Below are 20,478 nucleotides of genomic sequence, written 5' to 3' on the forward strand. Positions count from 1 at the left end.
GAGGTAGCAATCATGCATGATTTCACAGGCTTGAGCATGCCCAATGTAACTAAAGATTGATTCTTTCAGATTAGAAAGAGAAGGAATTTCCAAGCTGTTCAAGAGGACATACTTCAGAAAAGAGCAGTACTAGAAAATTGAATTTAAAGAAAAGGAAAAGAGAAAATGCATATTAAAAGTGAAAATGGCAAGTGAGATAGAAACCAAGTCTGCATTAGTTGAATAGAATGGCATGCAGAAAAATGCTGGTGATTATATCACTTACAACAGATCTGACAAGGAACCCTGCACATTGTAGCGATGCCACGAACAGGAGGAGTATGAGCGTCTGCACATTTAATGTCCAGTACTCCTATCCAATATAAGGGAAACAATTACATTAACAGTGTCCTATGCTATTTTATTTGAATAATGATAAAATGATTTTCAATTAATCTGATTCATAAAATGAAATTTGCCTATTCTAAAATGATTTATTTTGTAAAAAAAATGCTTTCTAATAACTTTTTCGAAATAGAAATTGGAACTTTAAAAAAATAGTAAAACATCTAATTCATAACTTTATCCCAATACTGGTGAAACTGGCCAAACTCCCCCACCTCCATTTTTGGATCCTGTTCAGGCACACTTCAAAAATGAAAATGATTAAAAATAGAAAACATTTATTTAGATGAAGCAATATCCTTTAGAAAGGAAGTGTTAGAATTGAAGAAGTTAAAAGAGCAGTTGAAAAATACTGAAGTTATATAAGCACATGCTTTCTTGAAATGCTGTCATTCACCTACATAATGCAACATTCTTAACATTCCCATTCTGCATTCACTATGCATTAACTAAAAGTCCACTTCTTACCATGAACTCTTGATCCCGTACTAGAATCATCACTAATACCTTGTGGACTTACATCTTCAAATGATGTGGTATCTACACATAAAATAGTAAAAAGGATAAAATACATTTTTAATCAAAAAAATTTCATTAGAAGTCTTCACTTACAAAGTGTATGGAAATTCTCATTCATTCTAGTATCTTGTTCATCATGTACCATATTTCACTGAATAAGTTGCAGTATTACAGTGAATTTTGCATTTTTTTAAAAGAAAAGCTAGGGATAAGAGGTAGAAACTATGTAGTTTTAGTGGAAGTAGAATGTCTTTGGGAAAGGTCCTTAAAGTACCATGAGCATCTTCCTATGATCTTAGAAAGCAAGTATCTTGATAGATGCTTGTGGCTCCTCCTGTCTGAAGTTATTGTCTCTTATTTTTCCTATGCTGCACTGACTCTTTCACTGATTCCCCCCCCACCCCGTTCCTTTCCTTTCCATGTTGTTTTGGGATTTTTGCAGCTTCTAACGAAAATTGTTTTGGTATAGTTTCATAACTTATTTATTCAATGCCTTCAGTTCTTTGAAATGCTTTAATATAGCTTAAAAAAACTTATCAGATAACTTTGTAGAAATTTAGGTAGGCCAAGAAAATAATTCAAAAGAAAGCAACTAAGAATAAATTCTTGTAGCCAACAAAGTCACACTATAGTTCAAAGAGACTGCCTATACCTTTATTATTAACCAATTGCTTGGATCTGAAGCCTGTAGAAGAGTTGACAGCTGCAAAGTTGATAGCTGTAGTAGAGAAGGCCATAGCTCCCAATTCTTTTCTCCTTTTACCCGTAGAAATATCATCAGGAACCTCCAAATTCTCAGAACTACCTGTCCATTGTCCTCCTGCTAGGACCATGGATTGCACCAGGTCATTCATGGCTGGGATGCAAATGAAAGCATATGAATAAGCATGATTTAATGAATTTGTTCTTAATCCTATTTTGTATCATAAACTGTGTGACATCAGTCTATGCATCAATGTGACTGTACATAAATGCTTTATAACCATAAGGTCAAGGTCACCCACATTAAGACATGCATTCAGCTGAATGAAAAGTGTTACAGGGGCCAAAGGCTGAATTCTTAGTGAATGTGTGTTTTTACTTCTTAACTTTTCCTTTGGCAGTCACAGAAAGGTATTTATTTATATACAACTGTCATGCTTTTTTTGCTGTAATGATATGCAATAGAGTTAGAAGCTTTGGTATGTTGTTTTGCAATGACAAAATGGAATGATTAAAGGTAAGATGGATACAGGTTCTAATATAATATTAAAGTTGAAAATGGTAAAGGGTCCTTGGTCATTGTAGGTTACTGAAGGAATAAATTATTTGTATATCAAGCAAACATTAAATTCGGGAAGACAAACTAGAAAACAATAGTATGCAAAGCCATACACTTTTAATAAAATTAATCAATTACCCATTCTACTTTCTTTAAACCAAACAGAAAGTGTTACAAAAGAAGGAATGACAAACATTTTCAAGGGTCACAGACCTTTTTATTTTTCTTGCACCAGATTTTAGATTTTAGAAAACCAATGCCTCAAACTAATAATTTAGATACATTTTTAAAAAATAAAACTCGTTAAGGAATTCCCTGTTATATCAAACCCAGGTTTGGAGGGGTTTTCCTCTCAGATTTGAATTGCACTAGAAACTTAGACAACATGTATGTACTAACCTGGTACACATGTATATATGCATTAGCAAACATGCATATAGTATAATTTCAGTGCCAGGTTGAAAAAAAATAATGCTCCAGCTCCTTGTATTGTAGGAAGACTGCACCTTGCAAAGTACAAAAATTAGTGCAGTCCAAGGAAAAAGGTTAGTGAAAAATTAGTAATGGAAGCCAGTATAGCCATTTGAAAGAAGCTGAACTGTCATAAAGTCTTACACATGGAGCGACGGTAGCAGGCCTTCATTTTGTCTTTATCCTTCGGTCTGTTCCTCAAAAAGGGCAGTCTTTTCAGTGCAACCACTTTAATGTCAGAGCATGAGGAAAAACGGAAACAGGGAAATGAAAGAAAAAAAGGAAGAAGAACAGATGGGAGTTAAATGTTGAAACTAAGGACAGGAATGAATATGTTTGAGTTTCAGCTATGTACACTATTCTAAATCTATTATTCTCATGCTTTTTGAGTGATAATGATCATGAAACCTGTACCATGAAATCTAAATATACTTGGAATAGCACTGAAGACAAATGTGAGGAACATACACTTGGAATTGCTGAGAATTATAAATGATAAAAATTCTCCTAGGAAAAGACAATGTACACTTGTAATGAAACATATGGTATTACTTAGTAACATATGAAACCTCACAACCTTTTCCAATCTTCTATTTTCCCTTTAATCTTTATGTTAGAGCTTCATAGAGAAAGCTTTACTTTGAGGGAGAGGGATAAAAATTAAAGTGGTTATCAAAATAAGCTGCATATTTTATGAATATTTATCAATTTTAATTGTGGAGGTGGGGGAAATTTAAAAGAACTTCTCAAAAACATATACAAGCTATTACACAGAGAAGAGGGAATTAATTTCTCAGTTTACACTAAATTTAAGATAGTAATTCTCAGCATTAGCACTATGATGACATATTGTTCTCCTCTAGGAGAACCTTTGTATGGAGATACAAACAATAATAGCCATAGTTCATAAAGCAGGAATTAGAGATAGGAAGAGAGAAAAGAGAGTATTCTGACAGAAGCACTGCATTAGAATTAAGCTTTGGTAAAGATCAAAGGAAATGGAGTTATTACATATGCAAGCAGGCACAACAGAAAACAATATTCATGTATTTTAAAATCTCCACAATACTTTTTAAAAAAGATATTTTAGAAAGTACAAGATCTCACTTTGCAGTAATATTTTATGGCTAAAAGGTAAAATTATTAAGGTAGAGGAATATCTAGAGCACTGTAAATGCAGGTGCTTAGAGACATGGGCCCTTTTTCCTACTATTTATGAGAATATGTCACAAATATTTTTGGAATGTTATACCAAAATATTATTTTATTATTTCATTGGTATATAAAGCTGTTCAATTTAAGTACTTATGAATTTTTAAAATTGTAAACTATGCTTTCTTTTAAAATTTTGCCTTTTTTCTTGGTAAGTATCACCATGTAAATATGTGTGTGTGTGTGTGTGTGTGTGTGTGTGTGTGTGTGTGTGTGTGTGCGCGCGTGCGTGTGTGTTTCTTTTTGATGAGGCAACTGGGGTTAAGTGACTTGCCCAGGGTCACACAGCTAGTAAGTGTCAAGTATCTGAGGCTAGTTTCACCATGTAAACATTAACACCCTTTTGACTAAGAACTCTTGACTAAAATGGAGTTAAAGATGATAGTAAATGTGTGAAATTTATACTTATTGATAAGTTAGAAAGCAGGCACAATCGTGATATAGGCAAAGAGTTTATTTGAACTATATCTATTCTAGTTTGGCAAACATAGATATTTTTAATGACTAAAAAGAAAAGAACTAAAAGTAATGTGAAAATGGACACTGGCCAAAACAAATCTGAATGGCAGTAGCATGCATATGTGTTGTATTATCTAAAGCAAAGTTATTCAATTGTTTGCCGGCCACATTAACAAAAAGACAGAACCCAAAACATTTCTGAATTTAACAGAAAGGGAACAATGTGATCCCTTTACTCAGATATATTCATAAATATACCTAGCCATTTTTTACTGTGTGGTCATATTACTGAAACAAAACTATGCTAATTTTTGTAGGTGTTAATTTATTTTTGGATCTTAAAATTTTTAACTGCAGAAAGAGAGCAAAGTATTTCCTTTTGATCCTCATGCAAAAAGTCTGTAGTAGAGGTAATAATTCAATCAATTTCTATTAAAAATTTGGATCCAAAACAGACCACACCACATGCACCTAAGTTCTACGTATATCCATCTATCATTAAAATTTCTTTATCCAACTGAATGAATAAAGCTTCATTTTTGATCCTTTTCTTTAATCATATATCTGATATTTTATATTTGAAGATCTAAAAGTTTGTATGATACTCCTTATATAACAGAATAATTTGATTGTCACCACCTACCAATAACTAAAAATTTTAGTATATATTTTGATAAAAACTAAAACTTAAGATTAACTATTCTGTAAGACTCATACAGAAATAAAATCCAGAATTAAATACTTTTCCCGAGCCTGCAAAATACAATATGTAAATTTAAAGACTTATTCATTAGTTTGCTACAACTTAAATTCTACAATACAATGCATTATTTATTCTTCTTTGGCCCCAACAACTGTATCTATTTTTGAAAGAATGAGTAGTAACTTCAATAGGTTTTTTTAAAATTTAGTAATTCTAGAATCTATTATAGGATTTAACTTTCTCAATCTACCCTTCAGTTACTTAAATCTTCCTCTTAAAAATCAGTCTTTCTGGAATTATTTTGGGTCAAGTACATGTAGCTAGACATATCTCCAATGCAAAGGTGCCCTAGAACTTCCAGTGTTAAGTGTGCTCTATCTAGGGTACAACATCAACATTTATAGCTTTGACTGTATCAATTATTTTAAAAGTGTAACTTCATATCCAAACATGCATTACCTTTGTACAGGCTTCCTTTGCTAATTAGCATGTGTAAATCACAAAAGTAAATTAAGTTCCTTTATTTCTTAGAACCTAAAACTACCTAAAAAAGTATTTATGTACAGTAACATCATGCTTCACCATTCAACAGATAGGCTTATAAAGAATGCCATCTAACATCCGTGTAGTATTTTGGAATTTTCAGAGTGCCTTCATTTTCATTATCTCAAGTGATCCTCACAAAAAACTTAAGAGAGAAACTAGGGTTGATGTTTTATCTATTTCCCACAGGAGGGAAACTAAGGTTCAGAACTGGTTAAGGAAACTGTTAATCAGTGGCAGAGATGGACCAGAACCTAGATTTAACTCTTCAGTGTTCTTGTCATTCTACATGAGGCTTTTACGGTCAAACTGTGTCCCTTCTATGTTCATATGAATGTTTTACACATTATACAGAAAAATTCAATGATGTGATTATGTTAAGCTTAGTATCCCAACATTCAAGTTCTATTATAACAATATTTACGAAACAGAGAAACCATGTGGAGTTTTAAAGTAACCAGACCACACCACAAAAGTAGTCTACCTAGGTTAATTAAGCAAATGTTATTTAGGTAAATCAATTAAGGCCATAATTTATATACCAGAGGGAAAGAAAGATATGAGTGAAAAGAGAAAAAACTCAAGGGAGAAGAAAAAAAAAGGAGAAACAGATTATATAAAGAGTGTGTTAAAAGTAATCAGTGTGAAAGAATATTTTTTTCTTGCTACCTGATGCATAAATGGTCAATTCCTTTCTTTAACTGTCTTCTATAATTCCTTTCATACTTACACTTAGGAACATGAAACGTAGGGTATTTCCCTTGTATGAGTAACTTGAATTGATTAACATGCCAGGAAGATACTGATGTGAATCAACATTTCTAACAAAAATTAAAACTTTTAAAGCACTCACTGCTGCTTTTCTTGGTCCCCAAGGTTTGGCCATCTTCTAGAGAATTTGAACCCACTGATGAACTATCTTGACTGTCTTGATGGGGTAGCTGAAGAAATCCTTCACTGGATTCTGAACGTGTGGGTGTTAATGTTAGAGACTTCATACGTTCCCGATTAACATCTTTCTTAGATTTTATAAGTTTCCTCATTTTTAAAGTAATCCAGTTGCCTCTCCTAATAAAATAATTATCATTGAGAAAATAACTCATTAAAAATTAAACACGAAATGTTCTAGCCTTCTGTAAAATTATGAAACTTTAAAAGATTCTATAGGTACTGTTAATTTGATATTTTTGCTAATGAATATTCATAAAATGTATGACAATACCTTCTGGGAGGTGATGGGTCATAAAATTTGTACTGATCCATAATCTTTTCTTCTAATTTTTCTTTTTGTCGTCTTAATTCATTTAATTTATCACTAAAATAAGGGGAAAATACATTTTAGAACTTTACAAAGCTATTCATAACATTAAATTTTTTTTTTAAAGAAATTCGGTCTTAATCTCCCTAGAAAAATGAAGAACAATAGCTAACAACATAATAACTTTAAGTAGTGCTACTCTTTTTAGGTTTCTCTTTTAAATTTATAATATATACTCAATAATAAAGTGAAAAATAATATTGATAGATGCAATTAAATTAACATCAAGGATCCCTCCATTCCTTTGGGAAGCACGCCCTACCAATCTATTACAAGTCACATTGTAAAGGAAGTAATAAACATCTCTAGAATAATACTATTTATGTTTTCTTTCTCCATTGTACTGCCATGCCTTTTTATTTTTTAAATGGACCTATGATTTCATTGGTATATCAAGTGAGATAGGGCTTTACAAACTTTAAAGCTCCATATAATTCTAGCAATTATAATTATCATTATTACTGTTGGCAACTTCCAATGAGGAAACTTCCTCTACCAATGCAAATCAGCAATTACTTTGCAACTTAAAGCCTTAGAGATTTGCCCAGGAGCATGGGGAGTCACAAATCCAGAACACATCAGAGGCAGGACTTACACTCAGGTTTTACTGTCTCTGAAGCTGGCTCTCTGTGTACTATGTCATTCCAAGTTGGAAAGTGACTGATGTATTTACCAGTGGTGTCATAATGATCTTTAACCTTACACGAGAAAGAAATTTAATAGCAAAATTTTACTTTTTGTATTTCAATGTGGTTAGGATCAACTTTATATGTGTGCGTATGTGTATATATGTGTGTGTATATATATATGTATATATATATATATATGTATGTGTGTGTATATATATATTAGTGGAGATATTTATAAAAAATCATACATGAAATTATGTGACAGTACATAAAATCTTTTCTTAAAAGTTTAACTAAAAATATCAAAAGTGATGTGTTCTTCAAAGTGTACTTAATTCAAAAATTCAATCTACTAATATTAACTAAGGACTTGCAATGAACAAGACAAGATGTAGGCACTGTAGGGTACAAAGTATCCTGTCCTCAAATGGCTTATAATTTCCACCTACTGGAAAGATGACATACATACAAGAACCATAAAAGACAGCAATATTAGGCCCCCAAAGTTAAAAAAATGCAAAAGGAATTTCCCTTCAGAAAAGGTCTAGTTGGTGAAATTCAGAGAAAACCTGATAGAAGTTAGGACAAGCTACGACTTGAAGGATAGAAAGCATTTTGAAAGACTAACAGAATAAAGAATGGCAATGCAGACAGAAAAAAACAACATGATGTAGGAAAGTGCAGGTTATCTTAAGGGAATGGTGAAAAAACAAGTTTAGCTGGAATACACACTGTATATATTAGAATGTGAGAGAGATATAGTGTGTCATGACAGCAAGTCCAAAATTGAACTTATTACTCCTCTCGCCCCCAAACCTTTACCTCTACACCTTACTAATCTTCAATTTTCCCTTGTCTGCTGGCTGCCTCCCTATAGCCTGTGGACATATACCTATGTCTTCCCCAATCCTCAAAAAACTCTTCCTTGTTCTGGCCATCCCCATTAGCTATCATCTTATCTTTTCTTCTTTTTATGGATAAATTCCTAGAGAAGGCCATCTATAATGGGGGCCTCCATTTCCTTTCCTTGTACTTTTTTTTTTAGTGAGGCAATGGTGGTTAAGTGACTTGCCCAGGATCACACAGCTAGTATCAAGTATATGAGGCCACATTTGAACTCAGGTCCTCCTGACTCCAAGAATGATACTCTGTCCACTGCGTCACCTAGTTGCTCCCACGCGCCCCTCCGCAGTCTTATTTTTAACTAACTCTTCAATCTGGCTTCTGATTTCATCATGTAACTGAAGTCACTCTCAAAAGTAACCAGTGATCTCTTAATCCTGACCTTTCTGCAGCCTTTAACACTACTGCTCACCCTTTTTTTGATGTTATCTTCTTCCTAAGTTTTTGTGATACTATTCTTTCCTGGCTTTCCTCCTATCTGACAGCTCTTTTCAGTCTCCTTTGCTGGATTATCTTTATGTGGGTCTGGCCAACTAAATATGGATGTCATGAAGGGCTCTGTCCTGGGTTCTCTTGTCTTGTCCTCCCTCTATACTATTGCGCTTGGTGAGTTATCAGCTTCCATGGATTCAATCATAAGTCTCAAATCTATTTGTCCAAACTTAATCTCTCTCCTCACCTCCAGTTTCACATCTCCAACTGCCAAATGGACATCTCAGCGAGTATGTCTTGTAGATGTCTTAGGCTAAACACGTACCAAACTGAAGTCACTAACTTACCCCAAAATCTTTTCTCCCTTCTAAACTTCTCTATTACTTTCTAGAGTACCACCATGGCCCCAGCCAACCCAGGCATCATCTTTGACTCTTCATTCTCTTTTGCCCCACCCCAACCCATCAGACGCCAAGGCTTACAGTTTTGACTTTTGTAACATCTTTCCTATATGCACCATTCTCTCCTCTGACACTGCTACTACTACTCTGGTATAAGCTTATATAAACTTATGTCTAAATTACTGCAGTAGCATTCTGGTTGGTCTCCCTGCCTGCAGCCTCTCCCCACTCTAGTCTATCCTCTTCTCAGCTATCAAATTGATATTCCTAAAATATGTCTGACTATGTTACACACATTACCTCTACCCCACCACCAAAACCCTCTGACCCTTCCCCCAATCAACTCTAGTAGCTAAGTATTATCTATAGGAGAAAAGATAAAATCTTCTGCTTGGCTTTTAAAGTCCCTCATAACCTGGTAACTTCCTTACACCTTTCCAGTTTTCTCATAGCTTACTCTCCCTTCAAGTAGTCTGGAATGCTTTTCCTCTGGGCACTTTCACTGGTTGTCCCCATGCCTGGAATAAGAATCTTTCCTTCCTTATTGCTGCCTTCTGGCTTCCTTCAAGATGTAGGTAAAATACAACCTTCTTCAAGAAGCCTTTCCAGTTAGTGCTCTCCCCCTGAGTCCATCTTCAATTTATTCTGTGTATGTGTTCTTTTTACATATGTTTTTGCATGTTGTCTCTACCATTAAATTGTGAGCTCCTTGTGCCTGGCACAAGGTGCTTAGTAAATGCTTGTTGATTTGATTTGGCATAATAAATAGAAAGATTACCTCAGAGTCAGGACTAGGAAAGTCATTTGATCTCTTAATGCCCCAGTCAACTATCTACGACAACAGTTTCTAATCTGTACTGGTAGAGGGAGCTACTATACTATACTATACTATACTATACTATACTATACTATACTATACTATACTATACTATACTATACTATACTATACTATTGAATCATAACTTTAGGGCCCCTCCCCCAAAAGTATTAAGGCTGAAAAGATAGGCTGAGATAGATCTTGGAGGGCCTTAAACACTGGAATGTAATTAGGGAATGCTTATTAAATAATGGGAGTCATTAAAGGAAAATATAAGACAAATGCAATAGAATATCTAGTCATCGTTTAAAAGATGCACTGGAGAAAAAAAAACTAGTCAGTAGGCAATAGGATGGATAAGAAATAATGATGGCCTGAAATAAAGTAGTGTAAGTGGAAATGGAAAAGTGAGATGGATGAGATAGATACTATAAGAGAAGAATCAATATGATGCAATAATTCTTTGTATATAGGCACAAGGAAGAATAAAAAAATGACCCTGAGGTTTCAAACTGACTATAAGAAAGACAATACCAATCACTAAAATAAGGAAGATAGGTTAGGAAGCTGTCTGGGAAAAGGGATAGAAGTTGGGGAAAGGAGAAATGAGGGACATAAGTTTTAGACATGTTGAATTTGACACGCCAAAAAAATTGCCTAGTGGGTGAATGGAGATGTATGATTGGAGCTTAGGAGAAAAGGAAAGGATGAAGATACAGATATGAGAACTGTTCACATTAAAGTGATAGATGGAAGCTGTAGCAGTGGATCATATATCACAGAGGGAGAAAGAAAACAGAAATGAGGAGAAAACTCTGGGAAATGTCATTATTTAAGAAGATAGGTGGAAGACAAGGCACCAAGGAATGAAAAAGAGGAAGAGCTATCAGAATGATGCAGGAAAACAATCAGGATAGTATTGAGTTATAGGTACCACCACAGGAGAATTTTAAGAAGGGGAACCATGCTAAAGGAGTAAGAGAGGTCAAGGAAGATCAAGAATGAGAAAAGGTCACTGGATTCATTAATCAGTGTTATTGGTAACCTCTGAGAAAGTAAACAGTACACAACAGTTCATAATTATTTGGTACCTACATGTACTGTCTTTGTTCAACATGAAAAAGATCCTTGCTTTCCATATTCTGTTCCAATAGTGTTCTATTTTGGAGCATTAATGTCTGAATTTGATCTAGTAGATGTCTGTTTTCTTCTTCTAAGTTTCCTTTAAGCTGGCTAAGTAACTGACAAAGAAAATGAAATTTTAAGAGAAATCAATATTCACATTATATAAGAATAGAAAGAACCAGTTAAATATATAAAATATTTTCAGTCTTTCTTAAGACTGCTAACATTTGAACAATAATGGCATCATTCTGAACAAAAGAATTATCACTGTTTAAAAAAGGTATATGGTATACAAAATAGCAAAACTTGTCAAAAACCTTACTTTTTATTTTTTCATGTGATTTCCTGTTTTAAATTACCATAATTTTTTTTCCTTAAAATTGCTACATTCCACTTTCAGGGACAATATATGATTTTTGTTTATCACAAACAGTCGATTACAGTTTTTTGGTTAGGTACTGCTTGACATGGCTTTCTCCACAAAGGAAGAAAAAAGAGGCCTCTCCAGTTGTGAAAGCAGCTGTTATCTTTGCTATAATTGTTCCCATGTGCCATTTAAAATTTTTTCCTTAACTACTTCTTATGGCTACTTTTTAAGTCTTTAAAGATTTAGTTTTATTTTCAAAAGCTTTTGAGCAAAAGTATTGTTCGAATGACCTTTCTTTATAAAGTCTGACACTAGTCATATTCACCTACTGTATTTAACAGAGTTCACAGAGCATGAACCAATCTATGCCACCAGGCTAAACATAAGCAAAGAAAATTAATATATAATCATCACAAAATCAAATGATCTGAGTTTCCTACAAAGATTATTCCAACAAGAAATATGAGAAAAGTCTATCTCAGCCAAGAAAAAAACCTATACAACATCCAAAGGAAAATTTTTACAGAAGACTGATGTTATCCTTCTCAGGAACAAGAATACATATTTGAATACATCCACAAGTAGAACTATGTTAACAACCTCAAAATTGATGCACAAAGTTCTTGAGAACAACTCATTTACCAAGATAATAGTAAACAAAAGCGTTCAATTAACACAAAACAGAAATAACACTTCAACATGAACTTTTTTTATCCTGACCTGTGATTTCCTCACTGTATGGAATTTTGGGTGAGGATACCTTCTCTACCAATTCATATCTGCAACCTGTAATCTTAGAGGGTTACCTGGGGCACTGAGAAGTTAAGTGACAAAGCCTAAAGCTAAACTGGCACCTGGGTGATTCAGACTCTGTGATATTTACACATTGCCTTTCAAGTATGGCTAACATATAAATTACTGGACCAGTCCTACTAGAGTACAAACTAAATTTATAGGGATGAAAATCCAATTCAGTAATAATGTATTTAGCATCTACTACTATATGCAAGGTCCTGTGCTAGGAGCTAAGAATAGAAAGACAAAAGTAAAACAGTTCTTACCTGCTCTCAAGGATCTTATATTCTACTAGGGGACAGAGGGGGAATAAAACCAAGATTTAGGGCTGGAAGGGAACTTAAAGGCCATCTAAATTCAACACCCTTATTTTACAGATGTGGAAACTAAAGCCTGGAGAAGTCACATGGGTGTTATACACAGTAAAAAGAAGGGGAATAGCATAATGAGAATATTATTAAACAATTCTGGTCAAATGAGTGCTAAGATAATTTATGCCCTTAGTTACAAAAATGCAAGCAACAAAAATGGTCTTTAGTAGCAATCTAAAAAAGCTCCCAAGGCATTTTCAGTTTTGTCTTTTTATTTTTAAAACACTTAATTTTTAAATTCTGAATTTAAATGCCAAAAAGGGCATTTCTATACACATAGAAGATAAAAAGAGGATTCTATGTAAGAGGAAGGGAAAAGAATAAACATTTACATAGCTCCTAATATATACAAGGCACTGTGCTTTCTACAAATATTACCTCATATGATCCTCATAACCCTGTGATGTAGGTACTATTGTTAGCCCCATCTGACAGTTGGGGAAATTGAGGTAAACAGAGATAAGTGACTTGCCCACGGTCTCATAACTACCAAGTTTCTGAGGTCAGCTGAACAACTCAGGCCTTCCTGACTCCAGGCCCAGCCCTCTAACTGCCATACCACCATACCACCAGCTGCCTCAAGTATGAAACCACAAATCTCCATTTAATTCTGCTTGTTTTTTAATAAGTATATAATAAATTCTATTCTATTTTCAAAACTGTCTTACTTGCCTGTTTCCTTCTGACTTTTTTGTTTGTTTTTTCTAAGGCCAATGGGGTTAAGTGCCCAAAGTCACACAGCTAGTAAGTATTATGGGTCTGAGGCTGGGTTTTAACTCAGGTCCTCCTGACTCCAGGACTAGTGCTCTATCCACTGTACCACCTAGCTGCCCCCTCCTTCTGACTTTTCTTCTGTTCTCTTTTCTGCATTTAAAAAATGTTTCAAGAGACCCCTTTTTAGCATCAGCATTGCTAACCTTCCCTCTTATGTAAAAACTCCTCTCAAAATAAAAAAAGGAAAAGGAGGAAAAATCCTTGTTCATCATATATCATCAAAGTTCCTGTGGATACATATTTAGTCATTGTTTTGATCAGAGTTCTTAAGACTCTCAGAACTGTTTTTCTTTATAACACTGCTATCCTTGAATGAATTTTTTCTCTCTGTTATGCTCACTTTACTCTGCATTAGTACGTATTACTCAGGATACTCTGAAAACATCTCTTTTGTCATTTCTCAGGGTTCCATAATATTCCACTATGGTCATATAACCACAATTTGTTCAGCATTCCCTAATTTGTCTAAGAGGCAATTCATCTTCCTTTCGGGACAGGAAAATTTTACTTTCCTTGAAGCTCTTCTTTCCCCAGTAACATCTTCCCTTTAAATCACCCCATACCCCATCCCTGTTTCCTTTTTTTTTTCCCTAGTCTAGTATCATTTTTCTACCAAACTATTTACATATGTGATACATTCCTTTGTGTCTTTCACAGAAAAATGAGATTCATCTAATGCCTACTTCCCTCACCTTCTTCCATGGTTGTAGAGTCGTTTTTCACAACTTAATTTTGAGAAATATTTAAATTCACCTGCTTCCTTCCTTCCTTTCTAGTGTGTATTCTTAATTTTAACTTCTCTTCTCTTTTTCTTCTTAAAACCCTCAGAAGAGAACCAGTCCATCTCCAGGTCTGCTGTTTTTCTTACATAACTCCCTCAATATCCTTTGAAGACATTAAGTTTCTGAAGGGATACTTGTTTCTTTTTTTTTCTTTTCTTTTTTTTTAAGGCAACTGGGGTTAAGTGACTTGCCCAGGGTCACACAGCTAGTAAGTGTCAAGTGTTTGGTCTGAGGCCGCATTTGAACTCAGGTACTCCTGACTTCAGGGCCGGTGCTCTATCCACTGCGCCACCTAGCTGCCCCGGGATACTTGTTTCTCCTCCAGTTGTTAGAACAGTACTACAGTATCACCATTAAGCCCCTTCTGATTCCTCAAATAAATTTATCTTTCTAGATTTTTCTGGCCTCTCGTGTTTGTCTTGGAAAAGTCCAACTCAACTCGTCCTTTCATCAGAAATGTTTGAAAGTCCTCTATAACATCAAAAACCCATTTTTTACCCTATATGTTAATACTCAATTTTGCTGGGTAAGTTATTCTCAGCTGTAAGTCTGTATATCTTTTGTCTTTTTGGAATACTATATTCCAAGCTCAGATTTATGGTGGAAATTGTCAGATATTGTGTGAACCTGGCTCTTGTTCCTTGGTACCTGAACTCCTTTCAGCATGCTTGTAGTACTTTTTTCTTTGATGTGGGAATTCTGGGTTTTGTCTATGACACTCCTCACTCTTTTATTTTTGGGGTTTCCTTCTGTAGGTGATCAATGTGTTTTACTTCGCCTCTTTTTATTAATGATTTCTTGAAAAGTAATGTCCAGGAGGTTTAAAAAATCCTCAACAAACCATGGTTTTCAAAAAGTCGAATGATTTTTAAATTGTCTCCCCTTGACCTGTTTTCCAAGTCAGTTGTTTTTGGTAATTAATATCATACATTTTTCTTCTATTTTTCCCATCTTTCAATTTTGTTCTAATACTTCTTACTATTTCATGGAGTCACTGATTTGTTTCACCACTTCTAGTTTTCAAGGGGTCTGCTACTTCAGTAAGGTTCACTACTTTTTCTTCTAAACTATTCTCTTTCCAGTTCTTTCTTCCAGAGTTTTAATTTATCATCTTCATTTTCTCTATGCATTTATGTAGGTCTTACGGAAAATCCATTTTTTTCCTTTGAGTCACTTGACTTGCAATTATTACGAACTCTGTAACTCTGTGGCACAGTGGATAGAGTGCTGGGCCTGAAGTCATGAAGACCTGAGTTCAAATCTGCCCTTACACACTTACTGGCTATGTGACCCTAGACAAGTCACTTAACCCTGTTTGCCTCAGTTTCCTTATCTGTAAAATGTGTGGGAGAATAACCCTATTTGCCTCAGTTTCCTTATCTGTAAAATGTGTGGGAGAAGGAAATGGCAAACCACTCCAATAACTTTCCAAGAAAATCCCAAAAGGTTCACAAAGAGTCAGACACGACTGAAAAACAACTAAAACAACTAGCATTAAAATAATTTTCTTTATGCTGGTTAGTATTTTCTTTGATTTATTCATCTCTCCCTCTTTAGACCCTGAACTGGGGCTTTATGCCAGGGTAAGGCTCATCCTGTGAAGTAAATTTCTGAGTGAGGTGTGGGGCCTTGCTTGGTCTCAAGCAAGCTCCTACATTGACTTCTACTTCCCAGGGTTCAGAGCCCTGGACCTTTAGGTCACTCTCTGGTGTCTCAGGAAAGAAAGCATTAAGTACTTCAAAGCCCCTGGACCTGCATATCTGAATGTTGCTTTGCTTTACTGGCCCCTGTTGAATGCTGTTGTCCACAGGCTCCCAAATTTCCCTCTCGTGCTTCCTGACTGCTCTGGGGGCTTTCTTAGGTGATCCTTCCACTCCTGAACAGAACCTTGAAGGCTAAAAGTGTCTCTAGTCACTGTGGGAGATTATTCTGTTTTGAAATAGACTTTACAAGCAGCCTCCTTTCCTATTGCCCTTAGGCTTCTGGATGGATGTTTATAGAATTCTGGGATGGAAGAAGTCACTTACTACAATTTTTCATTGAATTTGTTGACTATTAATCAGAATGAAATGAATGTCAGTGTTTTGCTGCAGTTAATATGTGTAAACTATGTGGTATGACTGTGCAGGCAGCCATTTTAGTTGGAAATCTAGGATTTCTTCTCATATGAAAAATAGGATATAGCAAACACCCATATTATAAAATTAGGTTTTACAAATTCTTTAAGTCTAATAATTATACATCATTTAAATGATTTAATTTTTTTATTATTATTATGTATTTGGTTAGTCAACAGGGTTAAGTGACTTGCCCATGGTCACACAGCTAGTAAGTGTTATATGTCTGAGGCTGGATTTGAACTCAGGTCCTCTTGAATCCAAGGCCGGTGCTCTATCCACTGTGCCACCTAGCTGCCCCCATTTAATTTTCAAAATCTAAATTCTTGCTGTTTAATAATATCTCATTTAAATGGTTTAATTTTTTAAAATACTGTAAATGAATCAGATTAATATCAAAACACTGATAATATGTGGATCTGATTTAATGAGCACTGACAGCAGTAATCAACTATAACATCTTTCAAAGTGACTTTTTTAATTGAAGACTTTAGACAACAAGACACAAAATGTAAATCTTCAGGCTTCTATGTCACAAGCAGTCCCATTTAAAGGTTCACTGATTGCTAGTTTCTAAGAACTACCTACACAATGAGAAACTAGGCTTTAATGTAATTATTCAGATGCTGATTATTTTGGACCTCAATTTTTCCTTTTCTGTTATCACTCTGTATTAGCTTACTAACAGCTCCACCAAAGCTTAACTGGAAAAGCTATAAGAACTGAAATTCATCTAATTCATTAATTCTTGGAAAACCTGAGGCTATAAAAAGATTTGAATGGTAAATGAGATTGAACTTAATGATAAAAGTAGTCTAGGGAGTTACTTTAAAATGTCTCTGACACTCATTAACACAGATAAATTATGTTAGTAGATATCAAAATAGACCCAACTTTTTCTTACTGGCATATCCCAAGTTATTATGCCCCAGTGCTCCAATTGCAACTCCAACAAGTCAATTTTTAGTGGTGGCATAGTACTGCCCCCAAACAGAGCATAGCATTTATGAACTAATAAGAAACAAAGTCATGGGAACTCACCTCACATTGGTTATTCAGTTTAGTGGATGTAATATCCAGCTGTTGGTACTGTTCCTTTAGCTTTGAAAATTCAGCTTCTAATCTTGTCTGCTCCAATTTGGAATTGTTTAATAGGCTCTTTAAATTCTTATGGTCAGTTTGTAAAACTTCTGTCTCTCTCAGGAGTTGATTATATGTGTGACTCAGCCTTTAATTAGAAAATCAGCAAAGATACATAAGACGTTCATATTGGTTAACATTTTATTTTTAATTTGTAATGCTATGCTAATGTTTAGACGCACTAAATTGGGCATAACGGTATCTAGGAAAACTAAGTTTTCTTGAATACAATTTTATATTTAAAAAAACCTTAAAACAGAGAGGGATTAAAAAGGAACATTACTGATTATAGACATTACTTTTTCCTTGAAAATAAATATTATGATTACACACAATTTATATTCAACAATTTGTCATAAAGTGCCATCATCTTTCTCAGAAGTGATTAATTACATGAAAAGGTTTAAAGTACAAAACAGAAAATGTATATTCTATTTTTATTTCACATAAAATGAAAAGGTTTTTTAACATTCAGTACAAAGTAGACAGATTCTATAAAGAAATTATATCTGTTCAACTTACTACTGAATATTAGGATATGCAGCTTTTTCTTTAATTAATGATTTGAGAATATATAGGGAGGACAACTAAATGAAATCATTTACACATTTAAATTCAATATTTCTACAAACATTTAAGCACCCACTCTGTGAATGAATAAATGGTCTCTTAATTATCTAAAAATTCTCAGTCCATAGCTGGAATTATCATCATAGATGGTACTATGACAAGCAAATTTAATTTAGAATTAAAGAAAATATAGGACTGGATGTCTTTAGTCATTACCTATCATTTTCACCTCGAAGTATCTTGTATTCTGCAGCTACAGTTTCATGTTTCTTATTTTCTTGCATCATTTTCTCTTGCTCAACTTTGAGAATTTTTTCCAATTCTTCCAACTGTCCTTTCTGTTTCAGCAACTGGTTATAGCTGGGAGGTGGGAGGCAGGGAGGGAAAGTTAAAGATTTAACTTAAAATGTCCTCTTGGTAATAAATAAATAAGAGCAGAATTAGAAAAGATACAGTAGAATGGGGGAAAGGATCTATATGAAATATCACTGATATCCAAAACCAAAGGTAACTGATATAAATTTATACTACCATGAGCTGTTCTCCAATAAGTAGTTAAAAATAAGAAGTTTTATTTAAAAAAAAGCCCATGAACTATAAACAAAATATAAATCACATGAAAACTTGCTCCAACTTACTAAGTTAGAAGTATAAATTAAAACAAATCAAGCTTTACTTCACACCATACAAACTGAAAGAGATAATAAAAGGTGAGAAAAGCCAATGTTAGAATAGTTGGGAGGTCAAGCATAGTGATGCACAGCTGGTAGAACTGTTAGTCTAAAATTTAAATATTTCAATTTGGAATTATGCAAGAAAAATAACTAAAATAGGCATAATGATACCAAGGATAGCAAAGTCCTCACTACTGAACATACACACCCAAAGGAAGTTGAAGATGGAAAAAAATGTCAAAGACTTAGCAAAATATTCATAGCAACATTGTCTGTGGAACTGGAAGCCAAGTGGGTACCCATCAATTGAAGAACAGATGAAAAAACTATGGCTTATGAACATTGTGGTAAATCACTGTGTTAAAAGATATTTTGAATATGAAGAATTCATAAGATATATGAATATTTATGAATTACTGCAAAGCAAAATAAAAAGAACCAAGAAAACAATGTATACAGTGACTACAAAAATACAAATGATAAGTCACAAAATTGAAAAATAATTGAGTAACTGAAAAAGCAGTGAAGGTCCTGGAGAACTGATAATAAAACACACATAGAGAGGGGTAGAACTATATAAGGACACATTATTTTGTACACTGTCAGATATGATTTATCATATATTTTTAATTAATTGTTTTTCCTTTGTCAGCATGGAGGGTTCAATGTAGAAGAAGTGATGGGAAATAACTATTATGTAAAGATGAAAGGTATCAATAAAAATATTAAAAAATACTTAAGAATGGAAGAAAAAGTGATTGTTTTACAAAGTATTTCTTTGATGTTTACTTACCGTATGAAATTCATTAAGCTAACTTGGAAAAACTATTTACATATTTTATAAACAAGATAACAATGAAAATTACCGATCTTCAAGGTCCTTATGTTCCATCTCAAGATTTTTGTGTACAGACTTTAGTGTTCCATGTTTGGCAATGAGCGACTCATACTCAGAAGCCTGACGTTCATGAAGATTTTCCAATTTTTCATGGTCTTTGACCAGTGCGTCATACAGAGATTTAAGCTCTTCTCTTTCTTTGATTATAGATTCATTTTCATTTTCCAACGCAGACTGCTGAATCAATAATTGGGCATTCTGGTTCATAAGTGAGGTATTTTGGGAATTAAGGGTAGAGTTTTCCACCTGTAATAATAGTCATAACATAATATATAATCATCAGATGATAAAAAAATCTAATACTGATTTAGCAAAAAGTGAGTAAAAAGGATTTTGGAACAATATGATTTTCACATCAGGAATTCTCATAAATTAAGGAATCATAAACCTGTTTATATCCACTTTAAACTTAAAATTTTTTTAAAAAAAATTTTTGCTAAAAGTAGCTAAAGGTATAGTGATAACATGTTTCCAATAACAACCAGATAAAGAGAAGGAAACCTCTTCTTTATTCCTTTCAGAGGTTTCTAGCCGACATATTTTTTTTTTACTGTTTTGAAGGTGAAGGAGACTGATTTTTTTTTTTTAAGTGACAGACCTATCTCTTCCATTCTCATGCTACAGTAGGATTTAGGTTCTTGGAAGGAAGGGATTGTTTTGTTTTTGTCTTCGTACTCCCAGTGCCTTGCACATATTAGGAACCTAGTATCTAGTGACTTGACAGATTAATGAAACTAAGAACACAGTCTTTGAGTCCAAAAATTATTCAAAAAGCCCTACCTGTATATCTCTTTTTCTAGTAATTGACTCAAT

General features: G+C 34.0%; 1 protein-coding gene across 11 annotated transcripts in view; it reads right to left on the reverse strand.

Moving 5' to 3' along the window:
• CCDC88A (coiled-coil and HOOK domain protein 88A) overlaps window positions 1-20,478 on the reverse strand; it is a 167,423-nt gene that overhangs the window by 13,924 nt on the left and 133,021 nt on the right. For 3 of the 11 annotated variants that reach the window (XM_020996207.2, XM_020996202.2, XM_020996201.2), the window contains exons 20-29: window positions 19,634-19,911; window positions 18,310-18,453; window positions 17,425-17,611; window positions 11,148-11,293; window positions 6,775-6,867; window positions 6,406-6,620; window positions 2,780-2,863; window positions 1,556-1,759; window positions 853-924; window positions 266-352 (exon numbers count right to left, since the gene is read on the reverse strand). In XM_020996207.2, coding sequence (XP_020851866.1) covers window positions 266-352; window positions 853-924; window positions 1,556-1,759; window positions 2,780-2,863; window positions 6,406-6,620; window positions 6,775-6,867; window positions 11,148-11,293; window positions 17,425-17,611; window positions 18,310-18,453; window positions 19,634-19,911 — 1,510 coding nt within the window. The remainder of the gene's footprint in view (window positions 1-265; window positions 353-852; window positions 925-1,555; window positions 1,760-2,779; window positions 2,864-6,405; window positions 6,621-6,774; window positions 6,868-11,147; window positions 11,294-17,424; window positions 17,612-18,309; window positions 18,454-19,633; window positions 19,912-20,478) is intronic. The other 8 variants (XM_020996209.2, XM_020996205.2, XM_020996204.2 and 5 more) reach the window with 5 other exon arrangements.

The sequence above is a fragment of the Phascolarctos cinereus genome, unplaced genomic scaffold (assembly GCF_003287225.1).
Source record: "Phascolarctos cinereus isolate Bilbo 61053 unplaced genomic scaffold, phaCin_HiC Scaffold_2;HRSCAF=192, whole genome shotgun sequence".
In the NCBI taxonomy this organism is placed as follows: domain Eukaryota; kingdom Metazoa; phylum Chordata; class Mammalia; order Diprotodontia; family Phascolarctidae; genus Phascolarctos; species Phascolarctos cinereus.